General features: G+C 37.6%; 1 protein-coding gene across 4 annotated transcripts in view; it reads right to left on the bottom strand.

Moving 5' to 3' along the window:
* The window catches only part of LOC134745330 (facilitated trehalose transporter Tret1), a 60637-nt gene that overhangs the window by 16983 nt on the left and 17483 nt on the right, over positions 1-26171 (bottom strand). The window contains exon 1 of one of the 4 annotated variants that reach the window (XM_063679343.1): positions 18978-19142. The exons of 2 other annotated variants lie outside the window; for them this stretch is intronic. In XM_063679343.1, the coding sequence (XP_063535413.1) occupies positions 18978-19043 (66 nt within the window). In that variant the 5' untranslated portion in view covers positions 19044-19142. Of the gene's footprint in view, positions 1-2514; positions 2721-18977; positions 19143-26171 lie in introns of those variants that run through there. One more of the 4 variants, XM_063679345.1, reaches the window with a different exon arrangement.

Here is a 26171-nt window from a genome sequence, read left to right as displayed (position 1 = left end):
TTGCGATCCCAATAAACAGATCAATGACACCGCCGACGTTAATGCTGGGTGCACATTTACCCGAATGTATGTCATTAATTTTGCAGTTTTAAGGGCCAGTTTTTTATGCGGATAGATTTTTACACTAGTAGATACTCGTACTGAGCCGATTATAGTGAATGATGTGGCTACAAGATAAAATGGGGCATTTTCTATGAAAAGGGACGTTATTGTCGATGGCGCTTACGCCGCACAGCGTCGCGCGGCATTGTATTTATATCGGAGCATCGTTTATAATGGCGTAAGCGCCATCGACAATAAGGTCCCTTTTTATAGAAAATACCATAAATACTGTTGGCCAAATCACAGTGTTATAAGTAACAGTGGACCGATGCCTTTGATGTTTGCGTAAATGCACAAGAAAACAGTCTGTCACACTTTTACACAACTGCCCAAAAATTACAAATATTTCAAACAAGACACGCTAGCCCTGTACGTAGTACCGAGCTACTAACAATAGCGATGTATGCAGCTCGGGTGCGTGCTAAATATAAATCGATAAAAAAACGTTAAGATAAATATAAAACTGTTAATATAGGTAGACTACTAAAAACTTATAATGATTGGACCATTACGTTGTCTTTTAAATACCTTATTGAATTGAATAATGGATAAGTAATAAAAAAGGTAGACATTATACGGTACTCGGGTCATGTTATTTATTTTTATACGTGAGTGTGGAAATCCTTATTCATGATTTCTTGTTGTGCACGTGAAATCAAAACAGACACCTTGTGTATGTCGATATGCCCGCTATGACAGGCATCCACAATTAACTCGTAACATATATCCTAACATACTGCTTGATATTGATTGGCTCATTGACCAATAATAATGAAAAAATATATCTTTATACTTTTATTTTTACAATCATTAATCGCTTACCATCACTCGCATAGATATGACTTATTGTAAATTTTGCGTCGTATATTTTATGGCCGTTATGTTATTGGTATAACATAGATGATATTTTAATCCTTAAGGAGCCCACTGACTATCAGTCCGCCGGACGATATCGACCTGTCAGTTAGAACAAAAATTTGACAGTTCCGAACAACTGACAGGCTGATATCGTCCGGTGCTGATAGTCAGTGGGCCCCTTTAGCGAGCGAGAGCTCGATACAGCAAAGTTAATTGTTATTTTTTAAACATTAAATTTTATATGTAAACGTTCCATTGCTGCCTTCTTGTCAAATAATATATTTACCTACGTATTTGTTGATTACTATTATGTATTTATTCGTTTAAGATCTACCTACGGATAGAAAATTTCAAAATATATGCATAAAAGATCGTTTTACGTAGGTAGATATTAATTATAATTTTATATTATAGCCAGGCCCTGCGTGAACGTATTTATTTCGTTATTAATTACGCTAATTTCTTATGAATCTTATGATATGAATAAAGGATTTAAAAAAACTTTAATGTACGTAGGTTGAAATATTTTATCTTAACGGTTACAAAATGTTTGTTTCTTAAAGGTTTATCTTGGATTCTTTACTAATACGATATAAAGATTAAAACAGGTATTAAAATGGATTACGTTTTTAATCTTTTCATTTCCATCACAAATATCCACGATCACAGTCAAGATTTTTTTATAGGTATACATATTTTCTTTTGGTACTTACTGTTCAGTCATAATAAAACCTAGGTATGTTAAATGCACGACTAAACGAGCAATAATACCTATCTAATACCAAAGACCTATATAATTTCGTATAAGATGAATAAAGTCTAAGGAAAAAACGTGCCTCGGAGATCAAGAAAATTTGATTCCCGCACAGATGGCGCTACCACTAATACCAACCTTTGGCCTATTCTCGTTTAAATGGCGTTGACGGTTTCGTTTGCTATTTAACAACTTTAAACCATATCAGTGAAAGAACATGGGTCAAAATTATACGAAAAGAATAAATACAAATAAAAAAATCATTTATCCGTATATATTACGCAATAACGTAACATAATATTACGTAACATTTAGTAACGTAATATATATATACATTTTTTGATATTTTTAGTTTTAATCGTGTGTCGATAGATGGCAGTAAATTCACTGTGAATACAAAATTTGCTATGACAGTATCCCTCTATCCTATATATTCTCTTTGCTAATACACATTATTGCGCACCTGCCTTCTATCAGATATGGTAGTTCAAAGATGCTGTAACGTCATGTAACTTTAATTAATTAAATACTTATGTTTGATTTATTAAAAAACGTACATATTTGTTTAATATGCACCTATATGCATATATAAATACCCTATTAAAAATGTTAAATACAATTAATACCTACCGACAAAACTATAGCAGCGCCTCGAGGTCTAACAACCATTCCATATTTAATACAAGTCCTTTACTTAAATCGGTTATTTTTGAAGATATAAAAATGAATATTATGTATGATAAAATACTAAATTAAAAAGGAAAGACTAATAACTAAGAAAAATGTGTAAACATACTCACCAATTCAATAATCAGTCAAATAATACCGGTACAAATTAAAATATATCTGGCCAAAAACAAAACCGCAGTTTACAATTAAAACAAAAACGAATCAACTCGAACTATTTAAAAAGTAAACTTTCGACTTTTTTTTCTCAGGCAAAGGCTGCCAGTTGGCGGCCTATTTTCCTGAAGATCGCAACAACACTGACCGACGCGGGGCACGCCTCAATTGAAACGACACCGTACAGTCTTGTCATATATGGAATATTTATCTTGTCACATATCTATAGTATGGGGCCTACCTATTTACTCGAGGGATACTTTATCACTCCTTACTGGTTGATTGATCAGTTAATTGGCCTCTTATAATCACTTCCTGAAGTTAGGTAGGTATACACAATTAGACAGGGCACCAATATAGGATTTTATCTTTATGTGAACTGAAAATAAAGTAAATACCTTCTTTTTCTCTCTATCCCGGCATTTTGCCACGGCTCATGCGAGCCTGGGGTGTCCATCAATAGTGATATTTTATATAGACTGTAGAAATAGTTACCTGTCTTACCTACTCTTATTATTATTTACATTCATATTGTATAATTGTGAAATCAAACATTAGAAAAATAACTGCAGATACGGTGTTATACTTGAGTGCACACACGTACAGCTGACGTCAAATTTATGTTAACATTTTTGCACCTTATTCCATTGTAATACGGCGAATATTGTTTACATATTTTTGGCATCGACCGAACATGAATGCATGTTAACAGTTCTCAGTTCACGATGAGCAGTCGAGTGGATATTGATGAACAAGGTGTCCGCAGAGTGGAAATAGATGGCTTACCGCGAAAGAAAATCAAAATTAGTTATCTGCCTCTCTATCTCTCTTGCATAGGCATTCGAAATGCATTCGAACGACAAAGAGGCAGATGAAGAAATTTTTGTATTTACGTTTTTTGCGTTAGACCCTCAGTTGTCTTTTATTTCAATAGTTACGTTACATTGCCAGTATTTTTTCATATTGTAGCGCCAGCTAGCTCGGGGTTCGATGACGAGGCTATATTTTAAAGTGAAAAGACACACATATCAGATTAAAAGTGTATTCTGCTAAGTATTGCACTGGTAGAGTACACAATTGGATAACTTAAGAGTTAAACACTGATTACTTTTATGAATTAACAAAATATTAGATAGAGGTGTACATATCAATTGTACCGCGTCGGTTGCCGGACTGCGCGGGAGCGGCGGGAACGTATCTGTATACGGTCGCTCACGCGCAGCGCGTTGCGATTCGGAGCCGTGATTGGCTCATGGGGTGCAGCAATGAAGTCGTCCAATACGCGAGCTTGGCTTGACGTTTGTGGTTGGCGCGTTATACACTCCCCCTCCAAGTTCCCAGAACGACCCGTTGGGGACTTGGTAACATTATCATCTCGCGCTAAGTTACGAGGGCGACCACGTAGTCGCCGTGGTTGGACAGGCACCGAAGGAATACCTTGACCTGGTGTGAATGGTGTCAAATCAGAACTATGGTATTTACCCAGGTCGGTATTGGTTTGTATGTCAGCTATAACATAAGAAGTTGGACTAATTACTTTACTAATGAGATAGGGACCATCCCGTTTTGGCATGAATTTCTTTGTTAAACATTTAGAAGCGTTACTAAGCAAACGAGTGTCTACCAGAACTAGGTCATTAACGCAAAACAAAGGTGACTGCCGTCGGTGCTGGTCAGCGTCGCTTTTCTTGTAGCGTTGACATTCTTCACATTGTTTTAGATATTCCGTGATGTATTTGCGCATTCCTGTGAAGTAATACTTGTGACAAATGCGTGCGAGAGTCCTTTCTACGCCCTGATGACCAGCTGTTGGGGCGTCGTGGTACTCTTTTAAGACGGCCTCCTTCATAGAGTTGGGTACTACCAGCTGAGCTTCCTCCGACTCAGAGTTGGGATTGTAATAGTAGAGGACCCCTTGGTCCATGACATATCCTCTCTCTAGCCATCTGGTTGCGTTAATGGGATCAGAGTCTTCCAGGTCTTGAACAATCTTGGCGACTTCTGGATCATTGAGCTGAGCAGTTCGTAGTTCCGTCGCGTTAACTTGTGGAATATCAATAATAATAGAGCAGACTCCACATTCTTCTTTGGAGTTTTCATCGCAGACCGGTCGACTCAATGTGTCTGCTATGACATTGGCCTTTCCAGGTGTATATTCATATTTGATGTCAAAACCTTGCAGTTTAAGTGCCCACCGGATAAGGCGACCACTTGGTGACTTGTGAGTCAACAGCCATTTCAACGGCTGATGATCCGTCTTCACTAAAACTGTATGACCATCAATATAGGGCCGGTACTTCTCAACAGCCCAGATCACAGCCAAACACTCTCTTTCAGTTGTACTGTAACGGCGTTCTGCCGGAGTGAGCAGCCTGCTGGCATACTCAATGGGACGCTCATCATGGCCTTCGCCTTGCATAAGGCAAGCTCCAAGAGCATAGTTGCTTGAGTCAGTCCGTAGAATAAAATGTTTGCTGTAATCCGCTTGCACCAGGATTGGAGCAGAAGTTAATCTGGTTTTGAGCTCCGCAAAGGCCTGTTGTTGCTCGTCATGCCATTTCCATGGTTCATTTTTCTTGGTAAGCTTGGTGAGCGGCTGAGCTACCGCTGAGAAATTTGGAACAAATTTTCTGAACCAAGCGCAGGTCTGGAGAAATGTCCGAAGATGCTTGAGGTTATTAGGCTCCTTCATGGCTAAGATAGCTTCAACTTTCCCATTATCTGGCTTTATACCGTCAGGGGTGATGAGGTGTCCAAGGTACTTGACCTCTTTGCAGGCAAAAACACATTTCTCTCGGTTTGCTCTTAAGCCAAACTGACGTAGTCGGTCAAACACAAGTTGCAGGTCTTGCAGGTGTTTCTCGAAACTGTCAGATATCACCAGGAGATCGTCCAGGTAAGCTAGAACTGTAGTATTTTGCAAGCTGGCACCGGATTTGAATTTATCCATCAACCGCTGGAAGGTTGCAGGTGCATTCTTTAAACCGAATGGCATCCGTACAAAACGGTAGGTACCGAATGGTGTGATCACCGAAGTCTTATCTCGATCAGCTGGATTCACACTTACTTGCCAGTATCCGGATCTCAGATCTATGGTACTTATGTAGCAATGTCTTCCGGTCGACTGCAGCAGCTCATCAATTAAGGGTAAGGGATAGTTATCTGTCTTTGTGATGCTATTCAGCTTTCTATAATCAGCACAGAATCTGACAGTATTATTCTTCTTAGGGACAAGAACTGCCGGTGAGGTCCAAGCAGATTCACATTCCTCTATTATCCCTTCCCGGAGCATCTTCTCAATCTCCGCTTTCATTATTTCCTTCTTTGCAGGTGTGAGCCGGTATGGAGGTACAGATATAGGTGCATGGTCTCCAGTGTCAATATGATGTTCAACAATTGGAGTGGGCGCTCCCCCTAGATTGAAGACTGCACTATTTCTCTCTAACACTTCGGCTAATTTAATCTTTTCACCTTCGCTGAGCATTGATCCTTCTTCAGAATGAAGTATATTGCTTGTAGCAATTGACAATTGCGTTGGCATGTCAGATTCATAATGTATGGGATATCTCTCACCACCAGGAAAACACCAAGTATGGGTATCAAAGTCCAGGTCGAGGCGAGATGCTTTTAGAAAATCGATTCCCAGTAAAGTTTCATTTTCTTCAGCTTCAGGTAAGATCAGGAACTCTTGAGGTATTACTCTATCCTTCACTTTGACATCTAAGGTAATATTGAGCACATTTCTAATTTGAGGTATACCATCAGCGAATCTCACTCTCATTTGCTTCTCGCAGAACTGTTGCTTTTTCTCAAGTAACAGTGAGTAGAGCTTCTGACTTGCCAAGCTTCTCTTTGCACCAGTATCCACTAAGGCAATACCTTGCATGTCCAGGATTCCAATCCCTAAAATTGGCCGCTGATGTCTATTTGTGTATTCCTCATAAGTGTCAAATAAATCCAACACGGGGTCCTCAGAGTCATTCTGGTCAATCTGGGCTCCAGGTGCAGGCTCCGTGGAGTCCTCAACCTTCTGGTTTGTCCCTGAAAAATTCACAGCTGAAAATAGAATTCCCTCACAAGGTGTGGTTGACATACTGGAATTATCTATACTGTGACCCAAAGATGACATACTGTAGTTAGTTATACTTTGACCATTCTTAATACTGATATCAGCTGTTCCAAAAACAGCTGTAGTCAACCTAGATTTGGCGTCAATGACCTGCTCTGGCAGCACAGGGATGTTACTAATATTATTTGACACGGTGCAAAATGACATTTCCTTACTATGGGAACTATTTACTTGCTTATCACTGTTATCAATAGAGGACTCTGCAAAAAGTGTGCACGATTGATGAACAACTACGGGGTCGTCATGGGAGCTGTCGGCGGCGCGGGGCGTCACCGGCCTTGCTACTAAACCGTCACCAAAAAAATTTGCAGGAAGTGCATGTCGAAAATCAGTGAGAGACAAAAAGGTCTCGTCAAGCTTATCATTTTGAACATTAGGTATAGTGTTAAGAGAACTACTCACCGGGGAGAGCTTCTTAGACTGCTTACCAGTAACCTTTAACCCTGGATTGGACGAATCCATGCTGCAGTTGACAGTACAGAATGTAGCATTACATTTTTTCGCAATTTGCGCGTATAACACCAATTTGACCACATCCATAACAACGTAAAACATTGACATCTGATGCGTTACTATTATTATTATCGTTAGACGTGCTAGAGTCTTTACTTAACTTTCTACATTCTTCTTTTACGTGCCCGTAACGTTTACAATACCCGCACTTCTTACTATACGACTTTTTCGCGGCGGACGCGGTATTGTTATTATCACTGTTATCATCTGAAAGACGCGGCGGAGGCGCGCGGGGCTCGCGGGGCGGCGGCGCGGCGCTTGCGCTCGCGGTAGCGCGCGGCGGCTTTGACACGGCGACGGGACGACTCGGCGAGGCGTGGCTCACGTTCTTGGAAGCGGCGGCCTTTGTATCGTTCGTACTCTCGTTCAACGATTCTTCGACAGCGCGCGCCTTTTGTAACAATATCTTAAACGTTGCGCACTCTTCCCTCTTAACACGTTTACGTATTCGTTTGTGTAGAAGTCCGTACACCATGTCTAACTGTGTTTTCTCAGTTAACTCGTTGCGCGGCAATTTTGAAAACAGCGCTCGACACTTCGCGACGTAAATATGAGTGTTTTCGTCGCCTTGAGGTGTAGCAAATAGGTCGCGGTAAATGCGCGGCGGAGCTCGATTGTCGCCGTAGGTATGGCGCAAGCTGTCAATTACTTCGGCCCATGAAGTTGTCTCAGGTTTTATGCCCTGCCACCAATCTGCGGCTGAATGCGTTAATAGCATAGATAACCCTCGAATGGCGTTATCGTCCGAGATATTTGCACAATCTTTGTAGGCTTCAATGGCGTCAATAAAACCTTCGATGGACTCCTCTGAATTTCCAGCGAATCGAGCTTTGCAGCGAGAGAAATTTCCTCCTTCTACTGGAAGCGGAAACGGTGTCGATGTAGTAGACGACGACGGGTGCCTAGAGGTTGTGATGACGCTTTCCAGCAGTTCCCTGAAGGCGTTGGTTTGCGACCGTTGTAACGACTCCACTAGCGTCGCGACGTCATCTCTGGTGAAAGAACCTTCTCGAGCGGGCTCGAGGTCATCTGGCGTCGGCGTCGACACACGTCGATTTCTCCTTGATTTAGGCGGCATTTTATTACACTATATTGTTTATTTTAACGAATCACGGCACAAAATGTTCACTTTTTCACTATAGCCTCACACTTGGGCAGCCATTTTGTAGCGCCAGCTAGCTCGGGGTTCGATGACGAGGCTATATTTTAAAGTGAAAAGACACACATATCAGATTAAAAGTGTATTCTGCTAAGTATTGCACTGGTAGAGTACACAATTGGATAACTTAAGAGTTAAACACTGATTACTTTTATGAATTAACAAAATATTAGATAGAGGTGTACATATCAATTGTACCGCGTCGGTTGCCGGACTGCGCGGGAGCGGCGGGAACGTATCTGTATACGGTCGCTCACGCGCAGCGCGTTGCGATTCGGAGCCGTGATTGGCTCATGGGGTGCAGCAATGAAGTCGTCCAATACGCGAGCTTGGCTTGACGTTTGTGGTTGGCGCGTTATAATATTATTTTAATTTTATAATTGAAAACGGAGTATGTCGGTATCGGGCGTTCCTTTATAAATTATTGATTTATAAAAATGATCGCGATAATCGAATTTATAATTTAAAACTATATAGTTACAATTTATTCCGCAACGGTTTAAAGCACTAGTTCAGAGTCAAGGACGATACGTTGCATGTTTTGCAATATCGATCATAGCAAGAAAGGTCGAGGACATGCAAAAATATCGGTAAAATGACTATATTATATTTAAATAAAATTTAACTACCCATTTCTATGTGGCAAAAATGTAAAAATACCCACAATACTTACTCTGACCCACAGACTGAAAACTTTAGGCTTTCGTTACCAAGGCTAATAATAATTCAGAATGCCTGTTAGGTACTACCACACCTGATATAAAAACACTATGAAAGTAATCAAAAATACTTGTATAATTTTATGTATGGCTGGGTACTTGGGTAGGTATTCAATAAAATGTAGCAGAAAAGTTTCGTATGCAAGAATTTCTAAGGTTCTAACACTTCTAACCTAACTAGACGGTAAGAATATTAGTGAATACCTACTATTTTGATACAATGATAAACAACCTAAAATTAGGTTCCACTATCTATCTTTGTTCATTGGGAATCGAAGAGACCCCTTTGTTTTTTCGGTGGAGTTTTCCTGTGGGGGTAAACATATCTGTGACTCATACAGCTACCTAACTGTATATGTAAACCTGCATGTCCTTGATATTCTAAGGCTCGGTCTCAGTGGTACCTGATATCCGCCTAATAATGCTCGCGGACACAAATAGGCAAATAGCGCTTAAACACATAAGGGTGGACCTGCGCATACTGTAAGGCGGTTTAAACGATGCCAGTCGCTGCCGCCAGTTGTACTGGCATATCAGCACAAGAGCACAGTACCTAATGTCCAGTAAGCTGTAGAGATAACTGACCCACCTGCAAACAAGTGTCTGTGCAGTGGGGTCAGTTATCTCTGTAGCTTACTGTACGCTGCGCAAGTGGCCACTTTATGAATGAATTCCATTTAATACGTGTCCATTAAATTTTGCAGCGCGCTGTAAGTACAGCACAAGTGTGCATGCTAGTATTGCCAGTAACAGGGACCAGCTACTTGCCTGGTTTCGATTTGTTTCCAGTAAGTACTTATGTAGACTAAGTCTATAGAGCAAATAATCCTAAATGATTCTTGCATTTTAAACCAAAGGCGTCCTCTAATAATATTCGTCAGTTAACTTTCACGTCCTCATATTTTTAAATACCGTAAAATGGGGTGAGTAGGGACAAAACTGACATTCAAACCTCGATAACATTTTATTTTTGCATATGCAAACTGAATGGTGTATATTATGTAATAAGTGTTCCGGACGTTTGTATTTTAGTTTTTATTTTATTTTAAATTGGGTAGTTCCATTTCATAACTTTGACGATAAACAGGAAATCCCACCTCAACCCGTAGTCCCTCGTAATTGGGTTCAGATGGGATTTCATACAAAGGTGATTTTGGAAGATTGTTGGATCATTTTTTTTTTATTATGAGTATTATTACTATAGCTCCTTTTTAAATTGGAATACATTATTTTTGTAGCAGTAGCCTTAAAATCCCATCACACCCCCCTTTCATCCCTTCTCTCCCCATTCATAACCCTACTCTCCCCGCGAACCCTACTCACCCCATTTTACGGTATTAATGTTGTTATGATACTTACATGTACGTAACATAACTCCAATGGTTTCCAAATTGTATCACAATGGCCGTCTGTCGTATGCAAAGCGTCAATTGTGAGAATTTGTCAGAAATGGACAGGTGTGTCTAATGCGGAAAAAATGAAAGACTGACAAATATATTACGTAGCATGTAGCACGAAAAATTTAGTTCCGAAAAACTGTCATTAATTTTTTCGTGTCGTTTCAGGCAGATTTGGTCAGGCAGGTGTCAATACGAGTATTACGAGTAGATCTTGTTTATTTTTCATGAAAATGGAAATAATGAAAAGGTATCGTTAAATTTTATTTTAGATTGTAAGGTTTGCTTTACCATTTCTTAACTACTTATATAAGGTGTTTTATGTTTTAATGACACCGGTTAAATAATGTTTGCTTTTACTTTGTTATGGTATTTTTTTCGTTTTATAACTATTTAACAAGATTATTGATATAATGATTATTCTAAGGCAGTTAATCTACGCTGTTAACTTATGTAGTTATGTCTTTGGCACGTGTCGAAGCGAGTCTGCGTGTGCGCCGCTACCCGCTACGCACGTCTCGAGTATTTCCGAAAACGCGCTTTATCGATCAACGCGAAGATAAACTATGATCACGCTAGACAAGGTCTTATCAATAATGAAATTAATAGATATTATTTACTCAACCAGCAGAAAATTAATAGTAATATTTTCACCACGCCAGCTAGTGTCGAAGGCTCTCTTTACACTTCAGGTAGAATTGGCTTTTAAGTGAGCGATGATTTTGAATTTGAATGATAAATATTTAATTAAGTTCATTTGAATTTGATTTGTAATGGTTTAAGTACTTCAGGACCCGGGTATGTCCTTAAACTACGTCCAAAAGAGAGGTATGGGCAATGTGAATGACATCTCGCTTTGTGTGGTAGGGTACAGCACAGCGGATGTCATTTCTGATCTAGAGCAGAGCCCAACTGGGGAAGTACCTCCACCTTACAGAAAACCGCAGCGAAATAACACTAGACTCTACGCATAGTGTTGTGTTCCTGCCGGTGAGTAAGGTTGCCAGAGCTCAACGAGGGTGCGGAGTGTTGGGGTCGGCAACGCGCATGTAATTCCTCTGGAGTTCCATAATAGGCTACGGAGACTGTAACATCAGGCGGGCTGTATGCTTGTTTGCCACCGACGTAACCCTTGTGCTAATATTGCAACCCTCACAACGCTCAAAATTCCACTTTTAAACCAAGAGCGTAGCTTTGTGGAGTCGTTTCTTTCGCTTGCTCGGGTATCTAATATATTAGCACAAGGGGTAAAACAACCACTTTACCGCCTTGTAAAACAATTTTTTTTTGTATGTATGTGTATTTATTTCTTGTCCAATCAATTTTTGCTGACGAAACTACCGTTATTTGTATATGGTGCATATTCGCAACTCACCACATTCTTATGAACTCGCCTTGTTTGAAACTAACTACATTTTCAAGTCGTCACGCCATCACATCACCATAAAAATGTATTTTTAATACGGTTGCACAAAAAGTGCTACATTACGTAACTGTTTAAAAAGTTTGTTTTCGCGAACTAGTGCATTTCACTTTTCCAATTTTTTTTCAATTTATGACTACTTATTGATGTGTGTTAATATTAGTTTCCTTTAAGTAAGTAAGTAAGTAAGTATTTATTTGCAAAGAATAAGTGTTAAACGTCGTAATCAACATAAAAACCTACTGTTAATGTAAGAATACGATAAATATACATATTTCATATTTTATTACTTACCTCTTCATCATTAAAACACGTTTATTTTTTAATATTGAAGATTGAAAAACCGTTCTTAATAAGTTGTCTGAATGGAACGGAATAACTATGGAAGGTAGAGGTAGGAATAGCTGCCGAAACGCCTGTCAAAAAAGAGGCGTTTTTTCTTACTGCAAGCTAAGTTTCCAAAGGCAACATTCGATATTGTTTTTATTCCTTACTTGTTGTTTTTCTTATTTTTTCACAACTGTATTAAAAAACGTCGTTCCATACACTCATAATTAAGTACGTAATTAGACGCTTATATTTATACTGCACGGATTGAAGATTCATAACAGGAAAATTATTAAAGCTTACAGGAAAATAGTTTTACAGTACATATGGTGCTACTTTCTAGCACTAGTGCGTAAAATAGCACTTTTCGTGCATATGTCGAAAGTTTAAAGGGCCATATGTACTGTAAAACGTTGTACGATACACGTGCGAATAGGTAATTCGCAACTCGTGTCGATTTAAAACACTCCCTGCGGTCGTGTTTTAATTTATCGATGCTCGTTTCGAATATCCTCTTTTCCGCACTTGTATCGTAAATAACTATATAGTTAATGACTAATGAATCCACTTCATAAATACTTGGCAAGTAAAAGTGCATACATGACCACAAAAACATACCTACTTACAGATGCAGAGCAAACAGATGATAAATAAGATGATGCCCACCTTTTCGAAAAATAAAACAAACAGTTTACGCGTTATTTTCCGTCATCGTTCTGCCAAAGGAATTTTTTATCGTGTTGTTTACTTCCTATGGGGTTCGCACTACTGACGTACCGTAAAGCCACCCAAAATACCCAATGTTTGCGAATTGTAAGGGGGAAATTCAACAAGCTTCTGGTAGTAACCGAAGCACTTTCCAGCCTGGTCACATCGGGTTTTTTAAACATGAAACACCTCTATCAAGGATCAGAAGTCAAACTGCGGTCTATTAATTATGCATACGACACAGTTCTAGAGATCCTCTTCTAAAGGGTTCAGGGAACGTAAAATGCCAAGTTTGGAGATCCCTGTAAGATCTATAAATAATCGCTTACTGTATACACCTTTATAGGTTGTACCGTAAAATGAGGTGAGTAGGGTTTGCGGGGAGAATTGGGTTATGAATGGGGAGAGAAGGTATGAAAGGGGGGTGAGATGGGTTTTTAAGGCTACTGCTACAAAAATAATGTATTCTAATTTAAAATGGAGCTACGAGTATAGTAATACTCATAATTAAAAAAAAGATCCAAAAATCTTCCAAAATCACCTTTGTATGAAAACCCATCTCACCCGAATTACGAGGGACTACGGGGTGAGGTGGGCTTTCCTGTTTATCGTCAAAGTTATGAAAAAGAACTACCCAAAATAAAATAATAACTAAAATACAAACGTCCGGAACACTTATAATATACACCGTTCAGTTTGCATATGTAAAAATATAATGTTATCGAGGTTTGAATGTCAGTTTTCTGGGATACCGCCGTTTAGCCAAAATATTTTTCGCCAAATTTCACTTCCCAACAAACTTATGGCATAAGTGTCATTTCCCAAATGAAGTTTTAGCGAGTTTTTTACTTCGCAACCATTTCATTTCCCAACCCCATACTTGCGAAATGAAAATGACGTACTAGGTTGGGTTAGGTTAGGTTGGATTATGAGGTATCGGAGGCCTAAAGTCACGTTCCCGAAACCCCGCGCCACAAAGCGCGCGGCGGAACACCCCCGGGGGTTTAGTCCGTGGGAGTCGGACATACCCACCTTAGGCTTCTCCCGGGCCGGTGGGATCCATAACGGATTCCCCCTGGGTAAAAAAAAAAGGTTGGATTATGAAATTTTGCGAAATGAAATTTTGCCAAATGATAATTTGCGTAAAATAGTTTGGGAAGTAATACTTTGGGAAACGATTTTTGGCAATACATTAGTAAACCCAGTTTTCTTCCTACTCACCCCATTTTACGGTACTCGCAAACAAATCTTCGGTGTGTCTGTCGCAGTGTCGGTGTGTCTGTCGCAGTGTCACTGTCATTACATTTAATAGTTAGTATATACTTATAATGCAGCAGTTAGTATTCCTCAGACGTGTCGAAGTTATCTTTATTACTTGTTTGTCGAACTACGCAATCGCTTTACTACCTAAATACAGTGAAGATAAATGTTATCTGTTCTACTTAATATTTTACTAATCTTTTGTAAATGTAGAGGGATTTCGCCCTTATGTCTAAATATCTAAGTCTTGAAATCTTGCTGATTTAATGGCATATTAATAGTAGGAAGCAATTAGGGCAAACATATAGCCTTCAGAACATTGATTTAAACTTTCACGATTTTACTCATTATTATTCACAACGACGGGACTTAATCGCGTAAAATAAACTTATTTCAGGTTATAAATTGGCCTATGAAATGCTTTCGAATTTTAAGAATATGATTTGGAATTGATACTGAGTTGACATTAGTGTCAGTGTTCAGTGCTCGTACTTTCAAAACACAATTATATTTTAAAAAGTAGAATGGACATGATATTATAATAAGTAATATTGTACATATGACAAGGAAAATCAACCACGGAAATGCTCCATTTGCGTACACTTACGACAAAATATACGTAAGTGTACGCAAATAGAGCATTTCCGTAGTTGATTTTCCTCTAATAAAAAACCGGTAGATGGTCTACGAGTATGTCTGCTACAATATTTTACCTACAGATTTTTCCATTGTTTCATCCTTATTATTCACAAAACAATTATGTACCCAAGTAATATAATGAATGTAACATGAATATGTAATTAAACACTTTATGAGGTACAGTACTGTACAGCTCACCTTTGCACCCGGTACACCTCACCTTTGCACCCGGTACAGCTCGCGGAGGTCTTTTTGAATAAAATATTTTAGTTAGTTTTGTAGTTTATTGTTTAATTTAGATAAGTTTAAGTTATTTTTTATGATTGTATATATACCAATAAAATATTTGGTTTAAAAATTAAACACTCGTACATAGTTAAGTGTTGAGTTCAACACTTGAATCTATAGCCTAAAACTGGATTATCTATTAACCTTTTTAACAACAACAATAAGCGTATCTGCAATTTCTGCATTCCGTGACTCGTTTGACACATTTTTTTTCAGTAGGTATAATTTTAATAAAATAATAAATTTTAACAAAAATTGAACTGTCTTCACGTTTTGCGGTTTTCATTAGCTGTTTCACTTCACCAAATGGTATCCTAAAGCAAATTCACGAATCATAACCCCTATCTAAATCCTAAATCCCTATTTCAAACAAAAACTTGGCGCAGCAGTCTTTGAAAAAAACGTGGGATAGTTAGATAGAGCCTAATACTTTAAAGAAAATTAAAATCCGGCAAATTGAACTTCAAAATTTTAAAGTTGGTTGAAAAAAGAGATGCTTTGCATTTTCGCAAATAACATATAGCAGGAAATTCAGTAGGCCTAGCCAAGATGACGTTGATAGAAAACGTCAGTTGAAACTTAAATAATGTATGTAATGTAGTCACGTGACTTTTCGTAGCATCATTCTGTCATCTCGATATAATTTTTTGGCGTTTGTCGATGTACGATTGTCATCTTGGCTAGGCCTCCTGAGGATCTCGTTCGTTGACTGTAGTGACCCTGACTTTGCCACAGTGGCCACGTGGCCACGTGCACGGTAATGATCCTTATGCACAATGAGTGGTGAGGTCACCACATTGTCGTTTATACCGGCCTAACGCAGGCACAGAATATATGTGTCGTTTTCAAGTAAAAGGTACCACATTGTCGCTTGCCATAAGGACGCTCTGACAGATTTTTCGTATAAAGCTACAAGCAATTTTCGTCCTTATGGTAAGCGACAATGTGGTACCTTTTGATTGAAAACGTCACATATAATAGTATACTAGGTACAGAAGATTCACTCCCTAACAAAACGCATCTACTCTACTATATACGCGCAAGGCGGCGCAAGCGCGTGCAGGCGAGCATTCCATGGCGGTGCGCGGCAATTACTATGGAAAAACCTAAAAATTTAGGCAGCCGCAGGTACTTGTAGCGACGCGACGAAATCGCGGAGTAAGACACTCCTGACAGTCCTGACGCAGGTGAGGTAGTAGGGCGAGTCGACACACATAAAAAATGACGCTAAAACATGAAAAGGATGAAAAGCATGAAGTGAGTCATGAACTAATAAAATTAAATAAAAACTGGACAAGTGCGAGTCGGACTCGCCCACCGAGGGTTCCGTACTTTTTAGTATTTGTTGTAGCGGCAACAGAAATACATCATCTGTGATAATTTTAACTGTCTAGATACAGCCGTGACAGACAGACGGACAGACGGACAGTGGAGTCTTAGTAATAGGGTCCCGTTGTTACCCTTTGGGTACGAAACCCTAAAAATCGACTAATATAAATAATGGTAACTTGATCCAGAGTCACCTAAAACATTCAAGTGGCCTTTTGTGGAGGTGACGGTGTTATGGACGTTATGGTACAAATTCTCGAAGTTTTATACCTAAGTTAGGTAGGTAATATTAAATAAAATTATCTTTCTACTTATTGAAACAATGCTGCGACTTATATATTTTTTTTATTGCTTTTTATTTTTAAGCTTACTTGCTTCATTGCTGTTTTAATAATATTATTCTGGATATCACTGTGCTTTTTCTTCTTTGTTAGTTGAGTTTTTAAAATAAAACTAATCTTGTTTAAGTGTGGGTTGGCTTAAGGCTTGAAAGGGTGGCGGAAAAACTCGGAACCGGTCAAACAAGCCCCATGCTTAAATTTATTTCAAGTACTTACCTATATTATAGGCACCTAATATAGAATTACCTAAACATAGAATTGCTCAATAACGCAACATGTGTTAAAAGTTACCCACGGAACGGTGTTTTCCGGCTGTTTAACATATCTAATTTACCACAATTTTGCTGCGCTCTCTGCATCTTAATCAGATGTTGCTAGATATTTTGTGCCGTGGAATTCCCAGGGAGTAGATAAATACAATATTACGAGTACATACGCATTGTACTAATTTTGTAAACAAATTGAAATTCGATGCCCAATTCTTACCTAATTCGGATCTGTTTACTATCTTACACAAAAAGAACCGACTCAAAAAACCAATTTAAGCTAATGACATTATTTTATGTTATTCGCCAGCACTTCCACGTCACTTAAATAATGCTTTCTGAGAAAATGTAAAACATAAATGTGACGTTTTCAATCGAAAGGTACCACATTGTCGCTTAACATAAGGACGAAAATTGCTTGTATCTTTATACGAAAAACCTGTCAGAGCGTCCTTATGGCGAGCGACAATGTGGTACCTTTTGCTTGAAAACGGCACAAATATAAATGAGCATATAATACCTATTTTAAGAGTTCAGAGTTCCCTCCACTTTTCTAGGATCCCATCATCAGACCATGACTTGAAATTGTTTTACTTGCATATTTTAAGAATAGGTACCTACTGCCAGTAGGTAATTAATCAGCCAACTTCGTTTTCTTGGTATAAAATAAAGGGTCATCCTAGTTTGGAAGCTTCGAATTCGTGCGATCGTTTGATTGGCCCATGATTATTAAAATGACTTGGCCAATTGAATTCTGTGACCGGCGTGCGTGGCACGTGTTTCGCTGATGATTGGGTAATGATATTTTTGAACTAACAGTGTAATGATCTGTATGCCATGGAAAATTTTGCAATTTCCTTTAAAAAGTCGAACCATACCATTAAATCGCATTTTTTTCGAACCAAACAAAGGTTAAAAAAACTTTTTTTTTATAATATAGTAGGCAAACAAGCAGACGAATCGCCTGTTGGTAAGCGATTACCGCCGCCCATGGACACCTGCAACACCAGAGGTTGTACCTAAGTGCGTTGCAGGCCTTTGAGATGGGAATACGCGCTTTTCTTGAAGGTTTGAAAGTCGTATCGTTCTGGAAATACCGCAGGCGACAGATCATTCCATAGCATACCATATCATAGAAAATTACATTAAAAGGATAATGAATCAGTGTTCCACACCTTTCGTAGAGCACGAGCCTCGCTACGGCGGTAACTGAATGCGTTGGCGTTGTTGAGTTTTCGCGTTCGGAGGATAAAATCCGGGATCCTAGTAAATTATTGTCTTAGACAGATACCAACCCGTTATTTTTGAAAATCGGACTTTCGCAAATTCAGAAATTCCTTACCGGAAATTATGAATAAAAATGCCACTTCAATTATTTAAAGTTCGTTGAGAAATATAATAAGTTGAGTAACAATTACTAATTAGGTATAGAAAATGAGTAAAATTGCTTGGGGAAAGTAATTAAATATTAATTATATACCTTCAGCTACAAGGTTATGTAAATCGAAATCTTTTTTAAAGATAAGTTTAGAATTTTGCATTGAAGATTTTTGTGTCATAGGAATCAAATAGGTAGGCATTTATATTAATGTATACCTATGCCTATCTGTCTTTTATTTGCTGTCCCATTTTTGGTATGAAATTTTTGGTTTTTGTTTTTATTTTATGTAACGTAGTGGCACCAGTGACCGACACGGTAACCTATAACCAACACTTATTTTTATCCATGAAAAGAACTAAGGGTGGGGAGCCGATTTCTTTTGATATGGAAACACTGTGCAGGATTAATAAATCGGCATGTCACCCTTATTTTCTTGGATAAAAAATAAAGTGTCGGTTATAGGTTCTTGTCGGTCACTGGTGCCACTACGTTAGGTCTAAATAATACCGTTACTATCCTAATGTAAACTTTAAAAACCTACCTCCTTTTCAGGATCTTCATAAATCTTGTACGTCTTCAAATTCAACCCGTAATTGTCAAACTCCATGATTCACAAATCACTTCAATACCTTCAATACACTAGAAAAAGGAACAGAATAAAATGGGCCCGAGCGGGCAGCGCATAAGCTTATATGTTGTCTGTTTTCCTTATAAACACTTTATGGATATTGTAGTTTTCAAAAATCCCCCTGAGTCTTCAACCGCGAGTGCGCGCAACGGAATACAGTCACCGGTTGTGATCACCTTACCTGTCTAAATATTTACACATTCCTTTGACAATTCAACAAATTGTTATTAAAGCTGGCCACAGACGAGTATTCGAGGCAAAAATACCAAATCCATAAATAAAATTCGTTCATTATGTAATTGCGGGCAAGCGTATTTTAATTTATTAGACAATAGGTATTGTATTGTACATGTTAGCAAAGGTATAAAATTTTTTATTCATCAAAGAAATGTAACAATTAAGTACCTAAACATAAAAATTACTTATAAACTAAAATAAACCTAAGAATGAGTAAAACTAAATAGTTTAACAAATACAATATTATCACCCACGAGCGGTATTCGACATGCGTTATGACGTTTCGTGTTGAACTTCCGTGGAATGGAAGAAATCGTGTCCTGATTAGGTATTATATCCCCCGGACCAAATTGCCAAATATACTGGCATTACCTCGCTGAATATCTGTTGGACAAGGAAAGATCAAAGAACCAGAGCGAGGGTCGCAGCCCCTTTCCCTTATACAAGTACGTCACCCTATTTCCTTAATAAAGGCTTTGTCCTCGGCACGCCACATGTTAGCTACTTTTCTGTATAAGATAAGTAATACTTTTTATATGAGGGTAAGAAAGGCTTCTGTTACAACCTTACAACCTATTTTACCTAGCCGAAGACACCAAGATCAAGTAAATGCTTGTGTCTATCTGGGGTCTTTCGTCCGAACTAATTATGTCTCGTCGTTTCGACAACTTTACGTATACTAGGTACATACCTACATACATACATACATGTACATACATACATAGACACCAATCGACATGTATCTTTAAAAAATATGGTCTGCATTCAACAGATCTTTAAGCTACGGGCGTCATGACAAATAAAATTGCTTATTTAAACATTTATTTATATATTATTTTTATTACAGTATACTTTCTTACATAATATTAAAGTTAGTGAAAAATTCCAGAAATAAATTAAAAAACTGCGAGTGTTCGGTATTTCCAATTTCCTTTTCACACTTTTTTATAGTTATATATTTATACCTTCGATAATGACCTTTTATAACCCGGCAATTTTCCTTATTCGCGATTTGCACAGTTTCATAACTACATATTATACTCGTATGTTAATAAAATGGGATACAATTCAATGCTCTGTCTATATAACATTTCCGTAAAATTATTAGTTTAATCACATAAATATATAGCGAAGAACCCTGAACTCAGAATCTGTTAAAAATCTAGGTGAGGTGCTGCTTTTCTATTCATATTACTTAGCAAACCTCTGTTAAATTTTGTACCTTTCTTTTCTTTGTAAGATAAGTAAAGTATATTTATAAGTTAGTAAGTATTATTAGTTGTAATTTCGCACACCATGCACTTTACGCAGTTTCTATCTGTGGAAACTTGTAATTGGCTCACTGCTTCTATGTTATTACCTAACGTGTTACTTCAGCTGTAAGTTTTCCTAATAAATAAAATAAAATAAAATAAAAACACCAATGTCAAAATGACAAATAAGGATAAACGATTACCTATCGATACGATAATCTTAGAATAAGTTGAATAACGCAATTAATCTCCAGTTTAAGTAGGTAGAGTAGAACTCGCTTGTAAAATAGAGCATTACGGGGAAAATTATATTAAATGTGATTAAATCAAATAATGTGATTAATGTGATCAGATTAAATATCGTATAAAACAATCACGATGCAAAATGTATTATGACATTTCATTCTACATGACCTACGGTCCTGACGCAATGCTGGCCAGTGTCGAGCCTCCAGACGTCATACAAACCGCAGTGATTATGCTATGACTGGATTTCAGTACGTACTACACACCCCCGCGGTTGACAATACCTAATATTATTTATTAATTATATAACAATTCAAGTCTTGGAGACCCTTTACATCTCTGGATAATTTGATGATCTTTTTTATTATTATATACATTTTATCTCTGACACCTAGAGACTTTTACATCTCTAAACAATTTTAGTACTTCTGTTATTTGTATAGTTTTTATTAGTTTTTTTTCTTGTGTAATTTAACATTAATATTTATGTAATTGTTTTTTGTAATTTTGGGTTAATTTTATTGTTTGTAAAAATTTACATGTAAAAGTGCCCCTGTGGCCTATTTGCTGAATAAATGTTTGATGTTTGAGGGATTATTACGCAAAACTCTGCGTAGAGGGCGTCACTAGTACAATCACAGGGGCTTAACTCGAAACACGAAAATCTAAAGTTCGGTTTCTGCCTCTCTATCACTTGCATATTCGATCGATAGAGAGGCAGATAACGAAATTTCGATTTTCGCGTTTCAGGCCACCTGTAAACAAACCGCCCTGATGCATCAATGTCATAGTGAGAACTTGTCAAAAAACTGTTTAAGGCCACCACTGGGCAACTGTTTAACTTTAACAACTGCGAACAATCGTCACTTTGCTTAATTGACGCCTGACGGTTACCACTACACTATCTGTCATAAATAATGGATATCGTGAAATAAAACTATGAAAACGGATTATATCGCGTATATTGAATTTATAATACATCCCGACGTTTCGAACTCTTTACAGCGTTCGTGGTCAACGGGTGACGGGTTTGTATTATAAATTCAATATACGCGATATAATCCGTTTTCATAGTTTTATTTCATGAGTAACTATCGCGGTAACCGAAGACAATATAATGGATATCGTATTATAATAACATGTCATTTGTGATGATCTCTTTGGCAATATTTACCTTATTAAAAACGAGAAGTGATTATGCAATTAGTGTGTGATTTCTGGTGCAAAGGCTGTCAATTGCATTTCAAAGCGGCAATGCAGCGAGTGTGATGGGCGCCTTTGCACCGGGGGTTGCGCGGCGGGGTCTTTCCCATTATTTTTGTATTGTGTGTGTTTATTTAATTTTAGTGTTATTGAGGCTTCTTAGATTTAAATTAGTGACCTGTAGAGTTGAATATTAGTTATTTACGATACAAGTGCGAATTACCTATTCGCACGTGTATTGTACGTTTTCCAGTAGGTAAATTATTATAGCACAGGGTGTCGTAATGGAGCACCATCAGATGTACTGTAAAAATATATATTACATACATTGGTATTAAAAGTAACATGGCGTCATCCAATTAAAGCGTAAATCGTTTTTAACCAGTTCGAATTCGTTTCGTTTTACAACTTTTTCATTGTTCTGTAAAATGTAAATGGCAAAGTCTAAAAGAAAAACAGAATTACATTTCCTTGTTCAGTTTGCTAACTCTGTGGGGGTTCTCAAGGCTCAAGGAGATATCTGAATTTAAATTCGCTTTCTAAAACTAATTTTAGTCTCGTTTTATGAAATAATAAATACCTACAGAATTGGTGTATGTAATAAAAAGTAGGTATTTTTAAAAGGCTAATAGAAAGTAAGGTCGAAAGAGAAAAAGTCAGATGCAATGGAATAAACATAGAATCTTAGGAGTTGGACGGAAATGAATTTTCGGACTGTGAAAGCCACTGAAGGAGAATAAATTGCGCAATAACCGGATATCATAATTTTTTTACCTTATTATTCTTAGGTTTAAAATTAAAACCCATTGATATACAATCTCTACACGCATTATGTTCCGTTAAAAAACAATAGGACACATGCAATCTCTAAATATTCATAATACTCGAGAAATTAATTCAACCAAACAAAAATGATTAGGTAGGTATTATATGTCACATGTCAGTCCATCCATATAAACAATATTTATATTTTGTCTCAGGTCAATATTTATATTTAATATGTCAGGTGATCTTTATTCTGGTTCGATCAAATCGAGCCTTAATCAGGGTACTTTATATTCAGACAGTAATAACTAAAAACATAATGAAAATTAAAAGAAATCAATATCACTTTACATTTGCGCGTTAGAATAAATAATCAAATGTACTTTTATGGCTGATTACCACAAAATAATGTCAACATGCGAATCTAGTTTGCCGGTACTGAAAATAATTATAATAAATAAAATTACAATATTAAAAAATTAAAACTAACCTATTAAACCTAAACTGTATACACTTAGTATATAAAAACTTATTAATCACAAACTAGTCCCGTTAAAAAATTCCTTTTTAAGTCCCGAACTGTTCCCTACCTGGCCCAAATGTTCCAAATATGCCAGCTGCGTTGCCACGCTGAATGGCTAAGGATATTTGTTGGACCAGGTAAGATCCAGCACGTGGGTCACAGCCTCTGTCCCTCAACCGACGCCCGATCTCCCTGACCAGCTTTTTGGCCTCGGCACACCATGGCCCAGTTTGCTGGTTCAATTCATCCTGATAGGCAAAAAATAATCTATGTGAAACTGACGATAGTTACGATTGTCACTAGATTTTTTTATTTAACAACTAGACAAAGAGCGTCAGAAACAGCTACATCCTGTTATTAATGTAAGTACATATTTATCTTCAAATGGTTACAACATTAAGAGGCCAACTGACTATCAGTCCGCCGGACGATATCGGCCTGTCAGTTGTTCGGAACTGTCAAATGTTTGTTCTAACTTCTAACTGACATTCTAGTATTCTAGAATAGGTCCGCTAGACACTTGTAGCGTGCGTCTGTCCGTGACTCCGTTCCACCGCTGGCCGCGAACCAGTTGCAGTGTCAATGTCGAGGCCAACGCATAATGACGTCGATGACACGCAGTAGGCATGCTGTGACGTCACACAACTAGTAGATTGAAATTTGAAATATTCTAAAGTGTTTTATAAATATAATATTAAACTCGCTACAAAAGTTGCTGTATACATGGCTGTTGTCCTGCCAAATCTCCTATATGCCTCAGAAACGTGGTGCGTGTATCGGAAGCATATTCGCTCAATGAAAGCTTCCATCTAAGATGCCTCCGCGACATAATGGGCGTCCACTGGTCCGACCGTGTTGGGAACACGGAGATCCTGACCTGCAGCGAGTGTGGCCGCACATTTGCTGCAAAGATTGGCTACGTCAGTCACCTGAGAACACACCAGCGACACTCTCAGCGGTAGAAAGCAGTCGCTGCGGCCGAAAACGCTAGGAGATGATAATGAAAGTGAATTAATTAATATGCTTATTATGCGAACTTGCGAAGAGATATTTCTAGAATATGAAAAACAAGTTTCGGCACTATATATAAGTTACTTAAGCAAAAAGATTAATAAAAAACAAACGTTAAAACCAATTAGTATAAGTACCTAATGTCAAATTTAGGTGCCAAACATAAAAATAACACACACTATTAAAAGGCGCGGAACCAATGAGACATTTTCATTTTAGGATAACTCCAATACCTAATAAACTTCTAGTGAAAGCCTTTGTTTTATCCCTTTTTGTAAAATACTGTGCCTTTTTCTTTAAGAAAAAAAAAAAAAAAAAACTACGAGTAAACTTTGGCGTGCGTCTGTCCGTTCCACCGGTGGCTGCGAACCAGTTGCAGTGTCAATGTCAAGTCCGGCGCATAATGACTTTAATGACAGTAATGACACATAACAAGCTTTGACGTCACTTATGTAAATTATAGCATAAATCATTCTATGAATACTATGAATAGGACATAACATTGAAATTAGTACCTGTGATAATAAGGTATTTGACTGTATTTAAAATAAATTATTTCACACCATGCATGAAATAAAGCACCAGATAATTATTAGAAAAACATATATAGATAGCACTTATTAAATACATTCGTGTCCTAGCCTGGTTCAGATTTGGGTACCAATTTGAGGCTAGTTTTGATAAGACCCTGAAGATCGCTCACGCTGATAAGTGCATGCGATGTGAGAGTCGTGTGCGAGATGCGCGCCAATCACCAAGACGATCGTTTAAGGACGTATCAAAACCAGTTCAAAATCATAATAAATTGTGGAATCTGTATCGGGCTCCGCAGGATTATTCTCGCAAGTTGTAGCCTATACACGTTAGTAGATACTTTACATAGGGGTCTCTATTGTCTACCATAAAGTTTTAAGTCATAACGTATTGTTTGTTCGCATTTTCGTTAGTCATAATTTGGTTTTTCTCAGAAACGCGTAACTTTTCAGGATTGCCATAAAACAAACCTAACCTAACCTATCCATAGGATAACCTTACGAAAAAGAATTATGACTAATGAAAATCTGACACCCATTACAATATGACTTATATGACTAATTAATTATGTCAAACAAAGGGATCCGACTTAAAAGACACATATATATATATATATATATTGTGTATATATGTTTTAGCCCAACTAATGTAGTGTTTTCCATCCTAACCAACCACAACCATGGGCAAACAATCAAACATTCGATTGATAGCAACAGGTCAAGGGAACCTTCGACGTTCTAGTTTTCTCTTACAATTGGGACACGAATCGTCCTTGGGTATCGCGATTCGACAATAATTTTGATGAAAATATCTGCGACAGATTTACAACACGAGGGCAAAGTATAATGTTTCTTTGGGTGCTAAAACTGTTACCGAATTTCGATCAGTTTTTTTTTGACTCCGACGCAAAAAGAGGAGTATTATAACTTATAACGCCGTCTTTGGCACCTTAGCTCTGCAAACGGATGGACCGATATCCATATATGCGCATGTGGTTTTCTTTTACGTGAAAGCGAGTTTCCTTCAGGTTATTCTTAGCTATATTTGATATAAATCGATTCATCAGTTTAAAGAGTATCAGCTTTTTTGCCAAAATGATGTAAGGCATTTTTGGCATAAAATAGAATTAAGGGGTTTTAGTTTTTTTTTAATAGTTATTGTAGCTGTTTTAATTTTTTTAATTTGGAAATTTCTATTATTCAATAAATGTTGATAGGTAATAAATATTGAATATTTATGTACAATTTCTTAAACGAATATCACGATTTTAAAATTGAACTATAGCCCACAATGGTCCACATCAAATGCCTATGTAGTACCTCAAGTTGCATGGCA

The sequence above is a fragment of the Cydia strobilella genome, chromosome 11, assembly GCF_947568885.1.
Source record: "Cydia strobilella chromosome 11, ilCydStro3.1, whole genome shotgun sequence".
Taxonomy (NCBI): Eukaryota; Metazoa; Arthropoda; class Insecta; order Lepidoptera; family Tortricidae; genus Cydia; species Cydia strobilella.
Note: the sequence above shows the minus strand (reverse complement) of the source record. Positions and strands in the feature narration are given on the sequence as shown.